The 18,777-nt window shown below is 54.6% G+C and overlaps 2 protein-coding genes across 2 annotated transcripts in view; one reads left to right on the top strand and one right to left on the bottom strand.

The window, feature by feature from the left end:
• CYP26B1 (cytochrome P450 family 26 subfamily B member 1) overlaps positions 1–12,986 on the bottom strand; it is a 33,431-nt gene extending 20,445 nt beyond the window's left edge. The window contains exons 1-2 of the mRNA XM_028744531.2: positions 12,006–12,986; positions 7,256–7,480 (exon numbers count right to left, since the gene is read on the bottom strand). Of these exons, the coding sequence (XP_028600364.1) occupies positions 7,256–7,480; positions 12,006–12,209 (429 nt within the window). The 5' untranslated portion in view covers positions 12,210–12,986. The remainder of the gene's footprint in view (positions 1–7,255; positions 7,481–12,005) is intronic.
• Positions 12,453–15,689, top strand: LOC114603779 (uncharacterized). Its single transcript, XM_028742961.2, has 4 exons — positions 12,453–12,515; positions 12,940–13,731; positions 13,852–14,101; positions 14,672–15,689. The coding sequence occupies exons 1-4, from the start codon at positions 12,453–12,455 to the stop codon at positions 14,698–14,700; spliced, it is 1,134 nt and encodes a 377-aa protein (XP_028598794.2). The 3' UTR covers positions 14,701–15,689.
• The last annotated feature ends 3,088 nt before the right edge of the window (positions 15,690–18,777 follow it).

Here is an 18,777-nt window from a genome sequence, read left to right as displayed (position 1 = left end):
TGGACTATGCAGAGTTGGACAAAATGACAGGAAGGATTCGAAACCTGCGGGACCAGAGATTGACAGAAAATTGGAAGAAGTATATGAATTATTTGAAGAGCAACTATAATCAACAAATTACGCTAGTAGGACTACAAGATGTTTTGTAAGGAGAAATATACGAAATGTTACAAAGTAGAAAAAGATAGAGATATAGGTTATGAGTTTGAAATGCAATAGGGAAGATAAGAAATGCATGCTGAGAGATTAGATTGGAAAATTTTCAGACAGGATTGATGGAAGTCAAAAAAAATGAAGAAGATGTAAAAGTATGTTTAATCACTGTTGAAAATGGTATGATAAAAAAACTAATAAAAATTTATATATATATAAAAAAAAGAGAGTCCAGACAGAGAGGTTTGGGTGGGCACATTTGGCCCCTGGAAAATAGCCGAGAGTAGAAAGTGAGTGTGGCATCGCCACACTGTTAAGAGTCTTGGACTACAGCTGTGGTGACCCGAGTTCAAATCCCCAGTCAGCCAGCAAGCTCAATGGGTGACTTTGGGCCAGCCATGCTCTCTCAGCCTAGCCTACCTCACAGAGTTGTTGTGAGGAAGAATGCAGAGGACAGAGAAGGGTGGGGAAAAGGAAGCTCTGTGCAAAAAAGAAAACAACTAAGGCTGCATTGCAGGGGGGCAGGACTTAGATGACGCCCCCAACTCTACAAAATACTATAAAGCGACTAAATTGCTGCAATGCATCGCTTTTGCCTAAAAACCCCTTGCTTTGCATACAGTATTCTGGTCAAGAAGCTACGCGGAGCAGGGAAGGACGTACACCCTGAGCTCCCCGCCCCTTATTTCAGAGGGACTCCTGCAGGATTGGGGCCATCGCCTGCTTGGCCTTTGGAATGTGCAGGGAGGGGAGAGAGCTCCCCTTCAGTCACCAGCCTGATCAGCCCTGGGGCAGGGAAGGAGAGGCTTGAGAGGGGGGGGGGCTGCATAGCAGGGAGCACATCCTTCAAAGGCCAGGCAGGCAGGCGTAGCAGGAGCACCAGCGCGCGGCGGAAGGCCCCCAACACCTGGAAACGTGAGGCTCACCTGACCCTGGCAATCTGGAAATGCCATAATTAAAGGGCAGCCCCGGAGAGGCAGAACCCATTCTCTCCTCTCAAGGAAACGGTTCCAGCTGGAGGGTTAGGCCCCTGGCACCAAGGCTGCCTCTGGCTGAAAGGGACCCCTCGGCTGAAATCACACAGAAACAATCTCCGGAAAGAGGCACCACAGAAAGAACCTTTTGGCTGAGCCCCTTGATGGGCTGCATCCTTCTGCCATTTATTTCCCCCTTTTCTGCAGCAAAGAACGAAGCTGGACGTTGGAAGATTTAGGGCAGAGAAAAGTGCTTCTGCATAATCTGCAGAACTCCCTCCCACAGGAGGCAGTTAATGGGCACCAACTTTAAAAGAGGATTAGGCAAATTCCTGGAAGAGGATACGGTATAAACGGCTCCTAGCCAGGGTGGCTCTGGTTGGCCCCTGTAAGAATAGGATGCTGGACCTGGTGGGCCATTGGCCTCATCCAGCAGGCTCTTCCACCAATGACAACACTTTGGAGGTCCCAGGTCACAAGGTGGTTAGATTGGTCTCAACTAGGGCCAGGGCTGGACCATAGTGAAGTGAGAGCTGGACCATCAAGAAGGCTGGTTGCCGAAGAATGGATGCTTTTGAATTCTGGTGCTGGAGGAGACTCTTGAGAGTCCCATGGACTGCAAGAAGATCAAACCTATCCATTCTGAAGGAAATCAGCCCTGAGTGCTCACTGGAAGGACAGATCCTGAAGCTGAGGCTCCAAGACTTTGGCCACCTCATGAGAAGAGAAGACTCCCTGGAAAAGACCCTGATGTTGGGAAAGATGGAGGGCGCAAGGAGAAGGGGCCAACAGAGGACGAGATGGTTGGACAGTGTTCTCGAAGCTACCAGCATGAATTTGACCAAACTGTGGGAGGCATTGGAAGACAGGAGTGCCTGGCGTGCTCTGGTCCAGGGGGTCACGAAGAGTCGGACAAGACTAAACTACTAAACAACAACAGGGCCAGGGCCTTTTCAGTACTGGCCCCGACTTGGTGGAACGCTCTGTCCCAAGAGACCAGGGCCCTGCGGGACTTGACATCTTTCCGCAGGGCCTGCAAGACAGAGCTGTTCCGCCTGGCCTTTGGTTTGGATTCAGTCTGACTCTTATGTTTCCCTCCCCTTATCGTTTTGATCTATGGGCTACTTTTAAAATGAGGCTGCATTTTAAATTGCATTTTAACCTGTATTTTAAATTGGGGTTTTTTCCCTATTATGTTTTTACTGCAATTTTACTGGTATTAGCCACCCTGAGCCCAGCTCTGGCCAGGGAGGGTGGGGTATAAATAAAATGCATTATTATTATTATTATTATTATTATTATTATTATTATTATTATTACCTGGAGAACGTACCTTCTTCCATGGCAGCCTCACCTGTACAGGGTCTTGGCCACAAAGCCTGAACATTTTGCACATGCCCAGAGATGCGGGTTTCAAAACCCACAGCTAAGCATAACCGCTGAGACAGAAAACTGTCCAAGTAATTTCACAGGAACTATGAGAACCACCCACCCGCCTTGAAGTCGGAGGGTGTGGAGGGGGCTCCCAGTTCAACCTGCCCCCATGACGTCCTCCACCTACTGAGATTTGGGAAATGCGTGTTGTTGGTGCAGAGGGGGCGAGTGGGGAGGAGCCTCTCTCTGTCCCAGAGGCAAAGCAGAAAAATATTTAGATGTACCTGAAAGCCATTTCCGGTCTGTCCTGCCTTGCGCAGGAGTCCTGAATAGGAAACTGGAGGGGGCTGAAATTGAAGGGCTCTCCCTTCCTGCTGCTGGCAGAGGGGCACACCCTGTTCCCAGCCCTCCTTCCCTAACAAGACAGCCTCTCTCTGAAGCAGCAATGGCAGGCCTGCAGCCCAGAGGTCACCAACACTCCTGCCAGGGGCCCATTCAGGGGAGGGGGGCTAGATGGGGGTGGGAGACACCCAGAGGCAACTTGCCCCACTGTCACCCACGGCTGTTTCCAAAGTTCCAGCACATTAGCACAGCTAAGCAGGGTCTGTTGTGGGGTTTCAAGAGATGGGAGCCTGGGGCGAGGAGGAGAGCAGAAAGCAGACCTGAGCAAGGCTGTCCTTAAAAACCAAATTAAACCCAAAGGGCACTCAAAGACACCCTCCTGTTATGGCAAGGCCATCTCTCCATCACGACCCACCAACCCAACCAGATGGGTGGGATATTATTAAAGGGACCCCTGGCCATTAGGTCCAGTCGCGGCCGACTCTGGGGTTGCGGCGCTCATCTCGCTTTATTGGCCGTACAGCTTCTGGGTCATGTGGCCAGCAGGACTAAGCCGCTTCTGGTGAACCAGAGCAGCGCACAGAAATGCCGTTTACCTTCCCGCTGGAGTGGTACCTGTTTATCTACTTGCACTTTGATGTGCTTTCGAACTGCTAGGTTGGCAGGAGCAGGTCTGAGCAACGGGAGCTCACCCCGTAGCGGGGATTCGAACCGCCGACCTTCTGATCGGCAAGCCCTAGGCTCTGTGGTTTAACCCACAGCCCCACCCGCGTCCCAGGGTATTATTACTATTACTATTATTACTATTACTATTACTATTACTATTACTATTATTGGCACAGTCTCATAAGAATGTAAGAAGTGTGTGGTGGCTCAGTTCTCAGAGGTCAACCAGATGCCCGTGGAAAACCTGCAAGCAGGATTCGAACACAAGAACAACCCCCCTCTGGTTTCCAGCAACTGCAATTCAGAGGCATCGCTGCCTCCAAATGTGGAGGCAAAGCATAGTCATTGCAGCTGGCAGCCACAGATAGCCCTCCTCCATCCATTTGTCCAATCCTCTCTCTCTCTTTTTGACAGCCTCCTGAAGGAGGGAGTTCCAGAGTTTAACTTTACACCACACCAAGAAAAGCATGGTCATATTTGAAATGGGATTTTTGAATCACTCTCTTGTGAGCTGCTGAGGCACACCAAGGAAGAGGCAGCATCACATAGTGGTTACAGTGTTGTGCTAGGGCCTGGGAGGCCAGAGCTCCAATCCCCCCTTGACCACAAAGCGCACTGGATGGCCTTGGGCCAATTGCTGACTCTCCGTCCTACCTTACAGGGATGTTGTGGGGACTAGGACCTGGGAGACCAGGGTTCAAATCCTGCCTCTGCCACAAGGCTCAATGAGTGACTTTGGGCCAGTTGCAACCTCTGGGGCTTAAATGGGGGGGGGGACCATGAACAAACCCTTAGCTCCTTGGAGGAAAAGGTGAGATATAAATGCAATCAATAAACCTCACTGGGCCGGACGACCCCCCCCCCCCCATGCCTGTGAACCCCTTGAAACCGGCTTCTGCCAACCTGGTGCCCTTCAACCACTTAGTGTGAAACGGGCAGAGGGCATCCCGTCGGAGAAGCCTGCGCGTCTACAGGTCCCAGGTCCGAGGGTGCCCTTCTAGTTGCGGGGAGCCGTCGAGCGGCGCGGTGGTCCCGCCTGGGGCATCGCCCTTTTAAGGCTGGAGCCGCCGCCGCGCCGCCGCGCCTTCCAGGTTACTACAGTTCAACTTCCCCACGTGCCGCCTGGAAGGGGCGGCCGGAGCCGGGGAGATTCCCGGCCTCGCCGACGGAGGGAGGCAGCCAGGGGCGGAGCCGCCGCCGCCGCCGCCCGCCGTTCAGCAGGAGGACACTCGAAAGCCATTAAGCCCGCGGACGGCTCCCCCGACGGCAGCCCAGACAGCCTCGCCGCGGGGGTCGGCGGGCCGGGGGCGCCTGCGCCTCGACGGAGCCCCCAGGCCGGAGAACGACGAAGCCCCCCCCACACACACACACACCCTTGCAGAGCCCCGGTGGCAAAAGCCCCCCCCCCCCGACGGCCAGCAAGCGGTTCCGGGGCTTAGGCAGCCCTGCCTGGGAACGCCCGCCCGGCTGCCCGTCTCAAAAACACGGTCCGCTTCCCTGCGAGCCAGCCTTTCCTGGGGAAAGCGCTCTGTACATGCTCAGGGGGCCCCGCGCACGAATACCCGCTTCAAACTAGCTTTTCCGGCGGGGCGCGCAGATCACAGGGTTTTATCGTGGAGCCCTGGGGAGGGTCCGCGAGGGTCTCCCAGAAGCGCGACTGAAGCCACCCGACGGGCAGGCGACCTCGCAACCCTTTGCTGCGGAAGAAGCTTGCCGCGAACCTGCGCGTATTGCTTGCTCGCGAGTAAAACCTCACAGAGTGGCTTAAGGGACGGTGGCCACGCGCAAAGCGACTCGACGGCGACCGGCGGGGGGGAGGGGGAGAGGAAAGGGCTCTCCGTGCGCGTGGGGGGAGGGGGCGCCACGTGTGAATGCGCTGCCGACACCCTCCTCGCCCACTACCGTGTCAAGTCAGCGGAGCCAACCGACGTGCGTTTGTCCGCAACGCGTGGCTAAGCGTCGGCGGCGGAGTCCCATCGCCCCTTTAAATTCCTCAAAGGCCGCCGCGTCTAACGTTGAGACATCGGGCGGGGGGGGGGGTTGGAAGAGGAAGCCCACGTGGGGCGGGGGAAGGGGAGGGGGCAGAAGCCGCAGCCCGCAAAGCATTGGGGAGGGGGGAGACGTTAGAAGATGACGTCGGATGGAAGAGCCCCCCCACACACACTCCCCGAAATGCCCACGCAAAAGGGACCCCACCACCGACAGAGCTCGCTGGCACAGTTACTGTTGGGTGGGGGGCATCCCTCACCCCCACATCAACAGATCAGCCTCACCACGCGAGCTCCAAATGCCCCCCTTCTCCTCGGATGCAGACACCCCCTGAACTCAGCCTTCACCAAAGGGGGGGGGCTTGAACTACAACTCCCACCAGCCCTCAGGTGCCTAAGGGCGCACTCTGCACATGCACAGACGCTCCAAAGTGGTTGGTCAAGACAACACTCCCTGCTTCTTCCAAAATCCAGACTGGGGCGACCTCTTCGTTCAGCCAACCCAAATGTCCCCCGAACTTTTCTCCGGCCAGATGGGAAACGGGGCGACGGGGAGCTGCGAAATGAATTTTGGGCACCTCCTCCGTGCCAGCCCCCCGTTTTGCCGCCTCCTTCGCTGGCTCTGCTTCCCCTCCAGCCTGGCAGGAGGAGAGTTCAGGACAGCTCCAAACCTCACAGGCGGTGTTACGATATTTTTGGTCAGCCTAACAAAAGATGCATTTTGGATTTATTTATTTTTTGTAATTGGCCAACGCAGCTAACTTAACTTACTGGTTGCCTTGGAAAAGGCTCCCTTTACAACTCTTAGCAGGTAAGGCTGAGGGGGGGGCGGGGGGGTTGCAGCTTTGCAGCAGAGCTAAGTTTTGAACTTGCTCCAGAAATAAGCCCATCCTTATTTTATCGTGGTCACGGGGCGCCTTAGATTGGAAGTGATCTCTCTGGCTGGAATCTCCGTCTTCTAAGGCAGGGATTCTCAAAAAAAAAATGTTCTATGAGCCACACTTTCGGAATAAAAATTTGCTCGTGCCACACCATTTTTTGTTATTATTATTGATAAGAAATACATTGCAGAGAGGAGAGAAACAATAAGCAGTGCTTGGTTTTGAAAACTCTGCAAATAAAAATACTTTCTTTTGATACTATACTGCACAATGCTACACTGGAATGTTTCACTGTTTCTTTGATTGCCCTTGAATCTTCCTGCCACACTTGGCATCCTTTCCTGCCACACCCTTTGAGACCCACTGCGCTAAGGGATAATAATAATAATAATAATAATAATAATAATAATAATAATAATAAGTGCTTTTTTTTAGGGGATATTCAAGGGCACGCAGCACCAGCACCTCTTTTCGTTGTTGTTAAAAAGTGCTGCACTTAACTGTAACAACTTCAAAAAAGCCCTGATAACAATAATAATTTTATTATTTGTACCCCACCCATCTGGCTGGGTTGCCCCAGCCTCTCTGGGCGGCTTACAACATCCATAAAAACAAAGCACAACATTGCACATTAAAAGCTTCCCTATGCGGTGCTGCTTTCAGGTGTCTTCTAAAGGTTGTACAGTTCCTCATCTCCTCGATTGGAGGGTGTTCCACAGGGTGGGTGCCACCACCGAGAAGGCCCTACGCCTAGATGATTTAGTTGCGATTCCTGCATTGCAGGGAGTTGGGTAAACCTGGGTGATCCCTTCCAGGTCTACAATCCCCTCTCGCACACACATTCTCCTTCAAGACAGGCTACCGCCACCACCCTTACCTTCCTCTTGTGCCGGTGGATGTCCCCGATGGAGTTGGCCACGGTGTTGGGCCCCAGCAACATCCGCGTGCTGCGGGGCCACTCGGTGCTGACCAGGCTGTGCTCGCCCATCAGGATCTTGCGGACGTTCTCGGCGCCCGTCACCCGGACCAGGGGGCGGCCCAGCAAGTGGGTCTTGAAGACGTTCCCATATTTCTCCCTCCGCGACGACTGGAAGTAGGAGCCCTGAAAGAGGAAACCGGGAAAACCCTCCTAAGTTGGGGAGAAACCCGCTTCCAGTTCTGAGGTCCCTCTCGACACCAGAGGCAGCCAATTTATCACCGCCATCCCCAGATATTTGAAAAGCACTCTGCCTCCCCGCTCAGCTCTGTGAGCACACCGTGAGCCTGCCTAAGCCGCAGCTCCCCAGAGCACCCAGCCCAGACTCACAATATGTGGGGTTATAAAGCATCTTTGAACATATGCAGAGTGCCTTTTCTTTGTTGCATTACAACATAGAGAGAATTGGGGAGAAAGGCTCTGGTGCAGAGTGTGGCTTTCTGGCTGGCTCAGATCATGTCCTTGCCTTCCTGTGGGAGTTTAAGCATGGGGTGGGCGCATTCAACTCATGCCACTCTCCTTCAACAACCTTGCATGAGTGGGTCCATAATTTCAAGGAGCATTTATGTACAGGGTATAATCAAAATTCTTCTTTCTGAGCAGGGGGCTAAGAAGCAGGAATATAAGAATATTATATCACTAAGAATTCTGGGCCGCCTTGTTTTCCTTTTCCCTCCGCAGCCCTTTTTTCTTTAGTGTCATGTCTTTTAAAATGGCTAAACTTTGGGGGAAAGGAAAAAGAAGCTGCCGTATACCTAGTCCATCTAGCGCACTATTACCTACACTGACTGGCAACAGCTCTCTGGGATTTCAGACGAGGGTCTCTCTCTCCACCCTTGTGCCTGGGGATGCTGAGGAGTGACCCTGAGCCTCACCTGAGCTGCACCTGCAAAGTCACCTGGATCTGCTGTGTTTGCATCTCTACCCCACACCAGTGGGTGGGGGTGGAGGGTCTTTTAAAAACTGTCTGGCAATGTAAATGCTAAGGGTTGACATTAGAGGGGAACAGAGAATGTGAGGCTGTGAACAGGAATCCTCCATTCACAGATTCCCAAACCAGAACATTTCTAAATGAATGACAGGTGGAGTGTTGGAAATATTATCAGTGGACGATGCTTGGGAAATGGGGGTGAACCGTGGTCCTGGTCTAGGGAAGAAAGTGTGAACTGCAGCCCTGCTGAAACGTAGCCCGCAGAGCCCAGATTGCAGAGCAGGCGAGAGGGGCAGGGGTTGGGTCCACAACCCCGGGTGAGGCTCCCCTCCTCCCCTGTAGCTCGGTGAACTTAGGCAGAGGAGATCCAAGTTCAGCCCTTCCTCAGCTCCTCTGCCCTCTTCCTTGATCAAACCCACAAACATCTTCTAGATCCAGCAGAGCTCCTGCAGATGGAAGCCTGAGCAGATGGCTTCAGGAAGTAAGCCAAGTTACGTGTCGCAAATGAACACGTACACCCCTTCCAAAGATGTGGGGGCACCAGCAGATGGGATGGCGGAGGGAGGATACTGCAACGTTGTCTCTCATCTACCAGTTCTCTAGAAGCATAGGGTGGTAGTAGAGTTGGAAGGGACCTTGAGGGTCATCTAGTCTAACCCCCTGCAATGCAGGAATCTCACATCCAATACAGGTGGCCACCCAACCTCTGCTTGAAAGTCTCCAAGGAAGGAGAATCGTCGGATTCTCCTTTCTTGTAACTTGAGCATGAGGAAAGTCCCACAGGGACAGGGCAGCCCTGAGCCCACCAAGGGCTGCAACTGACAGACCACCATTCCTCATCCCTTCTATGGGCACAAGGCTGTCTCAACATTATCCGGATGGTTGTGTGGAACACAAATGATGCAACGGCTTGATAATTAGCGCTAATGAGCTGTGTTTAATTCTGGGGCTCTCGCCTGACCGGGAAGACCTGTCCCAACCAAAGCTATGAGGGATGGTCATTGCAATTGCTCGCAGGCTCTCTGCACATGCTCAGGTGTACATTCTGACCTCGTAAGCCCTGAAAAGAAGACTTGGGGTTCACCATGAACCTCGACAAAGGCCCTTCAATCACGATGCAGTTACATGTGAGGTGAAGTGCACCCAGTGGACCTTCCCAGCACCCTTAGCAAACTAGAGTTCCCAGGATTCTTTGGGAGGAATCATGTGCTTCAAAGTGTGCAGTGGAGGTGATTTTATGTGGGTCAGATGCAAGGTGCAGATGTCACACACAGCTTGGGAGGGTTCTCGCTGTTGTGGCTACTCCAGAGTCTGGCTAATGGCCAGTGGAAACCGGGGATCCTGCCCTCTCCTTTGCCTTGCCCTCTTAGGGTTGGAAGGGGAAGGATCGAGCGCATGGGAGTTTTGGCTCCCCAAAATATTGGTGGGTTCCTTTCATTCAGGCAGCTGGTGGGATGAAGGCACAGAGCGCGTCTGAGCTGACTTAATTCCCCCAGCTTTTACGCACACCCCTATCCCAAATTAACAAGGATGAGAGAGCCGGCTCCCCCCACTCCACAACCGCCCCTCTCCCCTTTGCTTCCAGCCCCATAAAGCTTCTTCAGTCATGTGCGTTTTTCGGGGCGGGGGTGGGGTGCGGACCGACTGCCTTAACGCACTGCAATTATCCTTGACTAAGTCGTTGGACAGAGTTTGGGGCTTTTAATAACTTTCCCACATGCCGGTCCGGTCCTTAGCAGGGGAGGGGGCGTGACAGCAAGGAAAGGCGACCTGAGCACCCCTCCCCTGCCTTCTCCCCACCCCTCACACATCCTACACACACCTCTGCTACCTCCCCCACCTCCAATACCAGCATCAGGTTTTTTAGGGGGTTTACGTGCCCTATAAAATTTCGGAGAAACTGTGCAAAGGCATCTGCCCCTTTAAATCCAGCTCTGCGGCTCTCCCCCGAGCCGCTGCAGGGTCTCTAAGCGAAGAGGGTGGCGGAGTCTTTGGGGGGCAGGTGGGGGGGCGGCGGAGGGGGGGCGCCCGTGTGTGCGTGTGTGTGTTTTTAAACAAAAGCACAGTTGTGAAGTTCAGATGTTCAGGTGACCCTGTTTCTTGATCTGCGTAAATATAATTAAAGTACTTTTTGTGGCATTAATAAAGGGTTATTTGTACAACATTTCCATCACTGTACAAAGGCCGCCTTTATGTGGCGAGAGTTTTCGAGCCGGAGTCCAATTTATACAAAATTTTTTTGTATTTTTAGCCCTGGACTCTGTTTGGATGGAGCCTTGTGGAAAAGGGAGAACCCTTTCTCGGTCCCCCTGTAAAAATCTGATAAATTTCTTTTAAAAATAAAGCCCTATTGAGTGAGGGCAGTTAACCCTTGCGCTGCTGGCAGGGAGCTCCCCTCTCTCCCCCCTCCATCCATGGAGGTCTCTCCTGCTAAGTCTGCGATGCTCTTACTTCTGAGTTTAGAGACGAGGACCCAGAATAGGGTTTTCCTCCAGCTGGCGGAAGGAGGACCCATCGCGGCGGGAGGTGTTCCAGAGCTGCACCCTCCGCGGGAAAAGGCAACCTGCTCGCCCCTCTCCCCCCCCCCCCCCAAGCAAGACATGAGCCATGGGCAATGTCGCAGCATCTCGGAACAGAGATACTTTCCTAAGGGGCTGCGGTGGGGGAGCTGCCCCTCCCCAAAGTTTAAGGGTTCTAGAACAGGTAATAAAGTTTGTGCATTTCGGAGAGGTGCGAGACAAGGAGCTGATGGGTGTCCTATTGAAAGGGGGGGTTTGTCTTTTGCTGGGTCTACCTTCTCTCTCTCTGCTCCCCACCTTGCATCTCCCTCTCGGTTTAACTCGGGAATCTCCACGCGCGCGCACACACACCCCAGTGACCGCGTTCCTCGAGAGGTTGTTCAGCATTTAAGAAGGTTAATCCCGGGTTAATCTGCCGATTATCTCGACCCGGGGGCTTCCCCGCTGCTTTGCTCAGCGAATCTCGAGATCACCCGGGGGGAGCTGCCGGAGTCCGAGCGAGGCGCCGCTGCTGACAGCACCACCAGCCCGCCCCCTCCCTGCGGTCCTCCCCGGAGCCGGTCCTTACCTGGCGGCTCGAGGGGGTCCCCAGACAGACCCCGCGCCTTAAAGGGGCAATGCAGCCCGCCACGCCGGCGCCTGCCTTCGGACCTGAGCGGGGCTTCCTACACTCGTTGGGCTGGGGGGGGGGGGAGGTTTTTGAAGAGAGCCCTCCTGGAAACGGGGAGGAGACCGAAGCGAGCCCAGCGCCCCGGCACCACGCTCGGCTGGAGGGAGGTCACCAGTTCCAGCCCCGGCTGCGATGGAGGGCGCCTGACCGTTAAGCGGATCCGGCCCCTTCCGAGGCTGCAGAACCACGCGGCGCGGCTGGAGGGGGGGGGGAGAGAGACCATTCGCTTTGCAAACCCCTCAAGGATTGGCTGGGACCCGGGGAAGCTCGCCTGTCGCGCGCAGGACTTGCTCTCGAGGAAAGGGGCCAGAGATCGCGCGCGCGGGATTTGCACGTCGCAAGCAGCAACTGTGCAAGCCGCACGTTTTGTACGACGGCGGGGAGCCTCCAGCAGCCACACGGTGCGTCCTAGCTGCCCAGGACCCCCGGAGCTGGCCGGCCGCGGCGCCCGGCGGAACGGTACTAGGAGGCCTCCGGCGAGCTTGGCTGCGTCTGCGCCGCTCTCCCGCCCCCCGACGCCGGCGGGCTTACCTGCAGGAGCCAGTGGAAGGTCTCTCCGACGAGCGGGAAGCCCATGGATCCCTTGGGGATGGGCAGCTTGCAGCTCTTGTCGCGCGTGGCGGCCCAGCGGAGCTGCCACAGCTGCTGCGAGACGGCCAGGAGGAGCGTGACCGAGACCAGGCAGGCGACGACGGTGGCCAGCGCCGAGAGCAGGTCGAAGCCCTGGAAAAGCATCTTGCCCGGTGGCGCTGCTTCCTCTGAGGAGAGTGTGGGGGGCGGCCCCCGGGAGGTAGCCGCCGAGCCGCGCACCGGGCCGGCGGGGGAAGGAGAGAGAGAGAGAAAGAGAGAGTCGTCGGAGCGGCGCGCCGGGGAACGAATGCGCCCCGGCTCTGGGCAATTTGTGGCTTTTAGAGAGATTGGGGAGGGGAGGGAGGGGAGGGAGAGATATAAAAGCAGCTCCTCCCCACTTATAAAAGAATGCGAAAAAGGGGGGAGTATCAAAGGCGAGGAGGGGGCAAAAAGAACCTCAAAGAAACTCCGGTCCCCAAAAGCGACTCTTCCCAGTTCTCCTGCTGCTGCAAACTCTGGCGGGCTTGCGCCAAAAAAACTTCACAGAAACTCTCAAATAACGAGGAAAGGGGTTTCTGTTTGTTTTGCACCAAAAAACGGGGAGGGGGGGATATAAATAACGACTGCAGGGTGGTTGTTGTTTGTTTGTTTGTTTGACTCAAACGGGGGTGGGGGGGAGAAGCAGAGCAGCAGGAGGAAGAGGAGGGCGGGAAAAAAACCGGCCCGGAGGAACTGAGCGAAAGGCAGACGCGTCTCCAAAGCCCAAGCGAAGGCGCAGCGAGCTCTCCGGAGCAGAACGGCTGTGTTGCGCCCGGCGGCGGCTGGCTGCGGGTGTCGCTCCGTCCAACTTGAGCGGCTCTCTTGAGCGCCTCTGCCGGGGGCCGGGCTGGGCTAGGCTGGGCCGGGCTCGGGGGGAGGAGGAGGAGGAGGAGAACGGGCGGACGGGGGGAGGGCAACGGCGTCGGCGCTGCTGCTGCTGCAGCCACTTTCCAGCACTGCGCCTCTGTCGGGAGGAGGAGCCGCTTCGCGCCGCGCCAGTTTGCGGGGAACAGCCCCGGCGGGTGTTTATATAGAGGCGGCGCGGGCCGGTACTCTGCCGGCGGGCGGGGGGGAGCCCCTCCTCCCTCCCCTTCGAGGCGGGGGCGACTGCGACGACGGGAGGGGGGCAGGAGGCCGGGCGCTGGAGCGTGCCAGCTCTGGCCGCGGGCCCGCCGGGAGAGACGCGCCGAAGAGCCTTGCTGGACGCCCTCCGCCGCCAGCCGTCGGCGCTCCGTCCCTGCGGAGAGAAGAGCACACCGAGAGTCCGTCAGCCACGGAGAGGGGCCGTCCCTCGGCCAGAAGACGGCGACGGAGCACATGGACCCCCCAACCTGCCGCCCATCCCGTCTGCTGCTGCTGCTGCCGCCGTCGAGAGAGGAGAGCCGGCCGAGCTCCCGAGGGGAGACCGGAGCGTCCCTGGCGGGAACCACCAACCGACCACCGAGGGTGCGCCGGGTGGCCCTCATCCCTTGAGTGCCGGAGGAGAAGGAAACGGTCTCTAGCGAAGCGACGCCGACAGAAGGCGAAGGAAGAGGGATCGTTTCTCTCAGGGCCGCCGCCGGCCACAGGAGCTCCCTCCAGTCGTTGCTACATTTCGACCCTTTCGCCCAGAAGCCAAAAGGACGCCCCAAAATTCCATCACGGAAGGGTCCGTACCCTCCACCGCTTATGCTTTCATTTTCTGGGGTGCGGGGGAGAGGAAAGAGGGCAGCGGCGCGCGAGTTGCGGGGAGGTATTCACCTCTTAACAGTTCTTTGCTTCAACACAGGTCTCTATCTCACGAGATACGGGAAAAACCGACCACCTCTCCCGCATCTCATGGGAAGATCTCCTGCGCAAGCCCTGTTGCAATGGGCAGGAGGCAGAGGGAGAAGAGGCATTGCAGGCGCCTCCGGTTCATTGCAAGAGGGGGTTTTCTTGGAGGGGTGTCGTGCAGGAGAAACTAACGCGCTTTGCAAAAACGCCTGACTCTGGGCACTTTCTGGATCCGCCTGGCTGGGAAGCACCTGGGAAGCCAGGTAAGGCTCCCTTCGGGGGTAAGGAACACAGGTAGGACACGAGTCTTTCCCGCGTGAGGGGTGGGGTGGGCAGCGCTGTGCAGCAACCTGGTGGAACCTTAGAAAGTGGCACATTTTTGTGGCATAAGCTTTGGTGGAGCCCGTTCCACCCCCTTAGATTCATGATTATACAGCAGAACAACTGGCGGTACCAATTGCAGTACAATCGGCTTAATTCTATAACATTAGGTAGTGTCGTGTAATAGATGGACCAACTGTTTTACAGAACCAACTTTTAAAACAAAAAAACAAAGGAACACACCTTAAATGCACCTGAAACATGTTTGTTTTAATCTAAGTCTGCTGGTTCAGTAGCTCCCTCACTTAGGTAGCCAGCTGGAGAGGCGGGATCCGGACTGCGTGTTAGAGTCACCCAGATTTAGATCCTAAGCCCACAATTAGGGGTTTCTTGGGTGCTTTTTATGGAGGAGGGGGGCTGTCAACTTTTTATTGCATTTCACAATAACGTTTTCTTTTTGCTGTTCTTTTAATATTACGTTTTCTGGCGCACGGTGCCATCTTTGCTTTTAGGCACCCAGGAAATAAATCACCAAACATGATGATTGCCCCCACAAATCCGAACCTTGAATGCACAGCTGTGAGAGGCTCACTGGAGACCCTCCCCCCATGGGGATTTGGCACCTGGCAGAGAGGAGTGAGGTGCCCCTAAAGTGCCTGAATCAACAAAGGTCTTCAGATGGGGTCCCATGTCCACACTGATCACGGAGGGACAACGATAGCCAGGGACGGCTTGTATGAGTGAAAGTCCCTTCGAGAAACGGAACTGCCCTGCTACAAACTCCCCTCGCATTTCAGCAGAGACAACCCATGCTGGCAAGATCCACGCTGGTGGATGTTGAGCAAAAAGCATGGAAAGGGATTCTGCAGCATCGCGGCAGAGATGGAATTCTGGAGAGAAAGTCAATGCACAATCAGAGTGGTCTACAGATTGGTGTGTCCCCCCCCCCTTTAACCCCTAAATACATCTCAGGGGTCCAGCTCCCTGGGAAAAGGTCCTTTCTTGGAGGTTTGTTCAGGCACATCATGCTTAGCCCACCAGAATGCCACTCCCAAGAACGCTGGTCTCTGTTTTTCCCTAGCAGCCAGAAGGAATAGCACAAGTCAGGGCAGGTAACGGAGGCTGGCCCATTGTGCTGTTGAGGCAGCTGCCTCTGTTTCCTAGATGCCAGCCCGTTTGCCAGTTCCAGGGCCAACATTGCTCATTTACTTGCTGCAGTTGTATCCCTCCAGGGAGCTCAAGGTGGCATTGGTGGTTCTCCCTCCCCTCATTTAATCCCCACAGCAACCCTGCAAGGTAGATTAGGCTGAGAGGCAGTCACTGCCCCCACCCCCAGGTTACACCCAGTGAGCTTCGTGGAGGATTTGAACCCTGGTCTCCCCCAGGTCCTGGTCCAACACTCTAACCACTGCACCACACTGTCTAGCTTGAAGCTGCACACAGGGCCTGGGTGCAAACATAAAACAATCCATACTGATTTGGTTTTGCTTTTTGGCAGGGGGCTTGATGACCTTCTCCATCAGCAAGAATGGGGAGTGGGCAGTGGGCAGAGCAGCCCCCAAGAGGCTCATGAGTCAAAAGAGCCTTTCCCTATTGGGGTCTCCCCAGTGGGGCTTTTTCAGGAAGGCCCCACCTGTTGCTGTGGGGGGTTTCAAAGGGGGAGTGGGGTTCAGTTGCCTTCCTTCTCTTGCTACTGTTGTGGACTTCAAGAAGATGCGTCTTCCGTGGCCCAGCCCAGTTGAGGTCTCCTGATGTTCTGATGGCCAGCTGTCCGTGTGGAGTCCACGGGCTCAGGATGAATTAAGAGCCCAAAGCAGAGGCTTTTCGGACACAGCCGAGGCTCACAGGAGAGACCTTTGCCGATGTGGCTTTGCAATGTAATGTTAGAAAGCACACAAGACCCCAGGCACACAGACCCAGAGCCCTGGCCTGCCTCTCCCCTTCTGCCTTAACAGCCCCATCATAGCTCAAGAGAGGCTCAAAGGTGACCTCACAAAATCACAGAGCTGTCGAGTTCCAAGGGGACCCAAGGGTCATCTAGTCCAACCCCCTGCAATGCAGGAGCTGGATTGGCTCACTTGTAAACAGACTTGGATTTGTGGCAGAAGCATCATGTACACAGTTGAAAACAAATGCAGTCAGTGCATTACCAAAACACACACTTGCAATCTGAAAGCAAGGGAGAAATCTCCTCTCTCCTGACCCAGAGACAGGCCCTGATCCAGAGACACAGCACCCCAGTCTTGTGTGTTTAACACCAACCAATCGGATGGTCAGTGAGGCCAACTTCACATTTTCTCTAGCGCCCCCACCCTCTCAAGAAGAGAGCCAATTGGTCAGGCAGCGTCTGTGGCCCTCTCTGGGTGGCGCCCAAATCCAGCTCCAGCAATCTCAAGCCCAAGACAGGTTTGCCTGTCCATTTCCCAAGGCAGCAGTGGATCTTGCCCACTGCCCATGAGCAGATTTCCATAGCAGGTCCAGGTTCTCAGCTGGGGAGAGGAAGAGCCAAGGATATGGGTGAGAAAGGAGACCCAGGAAGCCACAGTTCATGGGGGTTGATTTGGGATTACAGCAGTTTTGGAGATCTGCTTGACCACTGTGTCCCCAAGTGGGAGAGTGACTAAAGAGCCTAAGACTGGGCTGGGGGGGGGGTGATCTTGCCCCACCCTGCTCCAAGCTGTTTTGCTTTCCCTTTGGTTTTGGGGCTCAGTCACAGGAAAGTCAAGAAAGAGTTTCACACACAAGATGCCAAAGAACTGTAGCCCCCAAGCACAACAGCGGTGGGAAGTCCTTCTTGGCCGTCTGCCCTGGATGCTTTCAGCTGAGATTCCTGCATTGCAGGGGTTGGACTGGATGACCCTGAGAGGCCCCATCCAATTCTGTGATTCCTGCACAAACCCCACTGCAAAGAGTCCCAGCTGTGAAATCAGCAAACTTCTGCTTTTGAGCAACTCCCATTGATTTCAGGAGGCCTGTGCAGGAAATCATGTCAATCCATGAGACTGGAGGGCTCATATGGCTTTGCGGCCCCCACCCTGCTCCTTCAGTTGTCCTCACAGCCTTCTCAAAACAAAGGTAGCCTAAAAGGGTCAACTTGTATCCCCCAAATTCAATTGATGTCCCACAAAGGAGGAGATTGTTTTGTCTCGACATCAATTCGCCCCCAGCCCCAAAGCAGGGCTCTTCCGCAGCCTCCGGGGCCTGTTCAGGGCAGGTGGAAATGGCCCGGCCCCAATCCAGCCCCCAAGTCCAGCTGCTTTGGCCCTTTGCGATTACAGATCTCCCAGTCCACTCTTTGCCCTGTAACCCCACCTGGTGGACAATTCGGGCTGCGCAACGTTTTGTCATAAGCTCTCCCCTAGAATGTTGTTTTGTTTGTTTCATATTAAAAATGCTGAGTCTGCTTTCTTAAAAAATTATTATTATTATTATTATTATTATTATTATTATTATTATTATTATTACTCTACTGATCCAATCAATATCAGTGATCTGCCTACATTCCAGACTCTGGATTCAACAAGAAGGATTTTTACATCTTTGGTTTCTGTGCAAATGCACCTTCTATTTTTGCTGATGGCCACAGGTGGGGGTCTTCCTTGCTGCTCCCCTCATCCCAGTTAACTGCGGCCCTGATACTGGCTGGGACTGCCACTCAGTGTGTCTGAGGCTGCCAGTACCCCCTTTTGGCAAAGGGTCTTAAATCTGCAGGTGAACCTGGAGAAGGAGGGGGAAGGAACATTCGTTTTGCAAAACAACTCCTTGGGATCTCATTGGCCAGTTTGCCTCCTCTTTGGGGAAAAATCAGTGAAACAGTTATGGTGCTTGGCAAATAAGAGCCTAAGGGCAGCCTGCAGGGTGAGGCCAGTCTACTCCAGTATCCTCTTCTCACTGTGGCAAACCAGATGCCTGTGAGATCCAAGCACCAGAACCAGATCCCTTCCTGTGGTTTCCACTAACTGGGATTCAGAAACATTCTGGCTTCCAAATGTGGAGACGCAGCAGAGCCGTCCGGCTAGGATCCACCAACGGCCCTCTCCTCCTCCATGAATTTGCCCGGCCCTCTTTTAAATCTGTCCTGCAGAAGGGAGTTCCATAGCTTAACACTCTGCGTTGTGTGAATAAAAACTGACCTGTCCTGAACCCACACGAATCCAGAAAGCAAAGAAGCCCAAGGGCTTTTGTCATTCTAGTCTCTGACACCACTATGGTAATGTTTTGTTTGTTGTCTGCAAATTGACATTGGGGAGGTGGAAAGAGAGAGAGAGTTACCTTGATGACTGGATCCGGCTGTTCACAGCCCAGTCATTGGGCAAGTCTCTGCATTTGAACCCAGCCAGGCTGATGCCAAGGTGAGGTCACAGCCTTCGTGAACTTGGGACCCTGTGAACTTTGGGTCACCAGAGATTTTCACCAGAGCTTCCTTCTCTCCGGCGCCTCGGCTCATTTCCGAAGCTGAGCGATGCATCACTAGCTCATTGAGTCCTGCCCTGCCCTGGGTTCTCTAGTGTGTACATAAGCCTGCATGGCACTTAATCTCGCTCTCCCGACAACACCCAACTGGCCTGCCTACAATCTGCCCTTCTTGACATGGCTTTCATCCAACCACCTCTTCTCA

Source organism: Podarcis muralis, chromosome 9, assembly GCF_964188315.1.
Source record: "Podarcis muralis chromosome 9, rPodMur119.hap1.1, whole genome shotgun sequence".
Classification (NCBI taxonomy): domain Eukaryota; kingdom Metazoa; phylum Chordata; class Lepidosauria; order Squamata; family Lacertidae; genus Podarcis; species Podarcis muralis.
The sequence above is the reverse complement of the archived record's forward strand: the minus strand, read 5'-3'. Positions and strand labels throughout refer to the sequence as shown.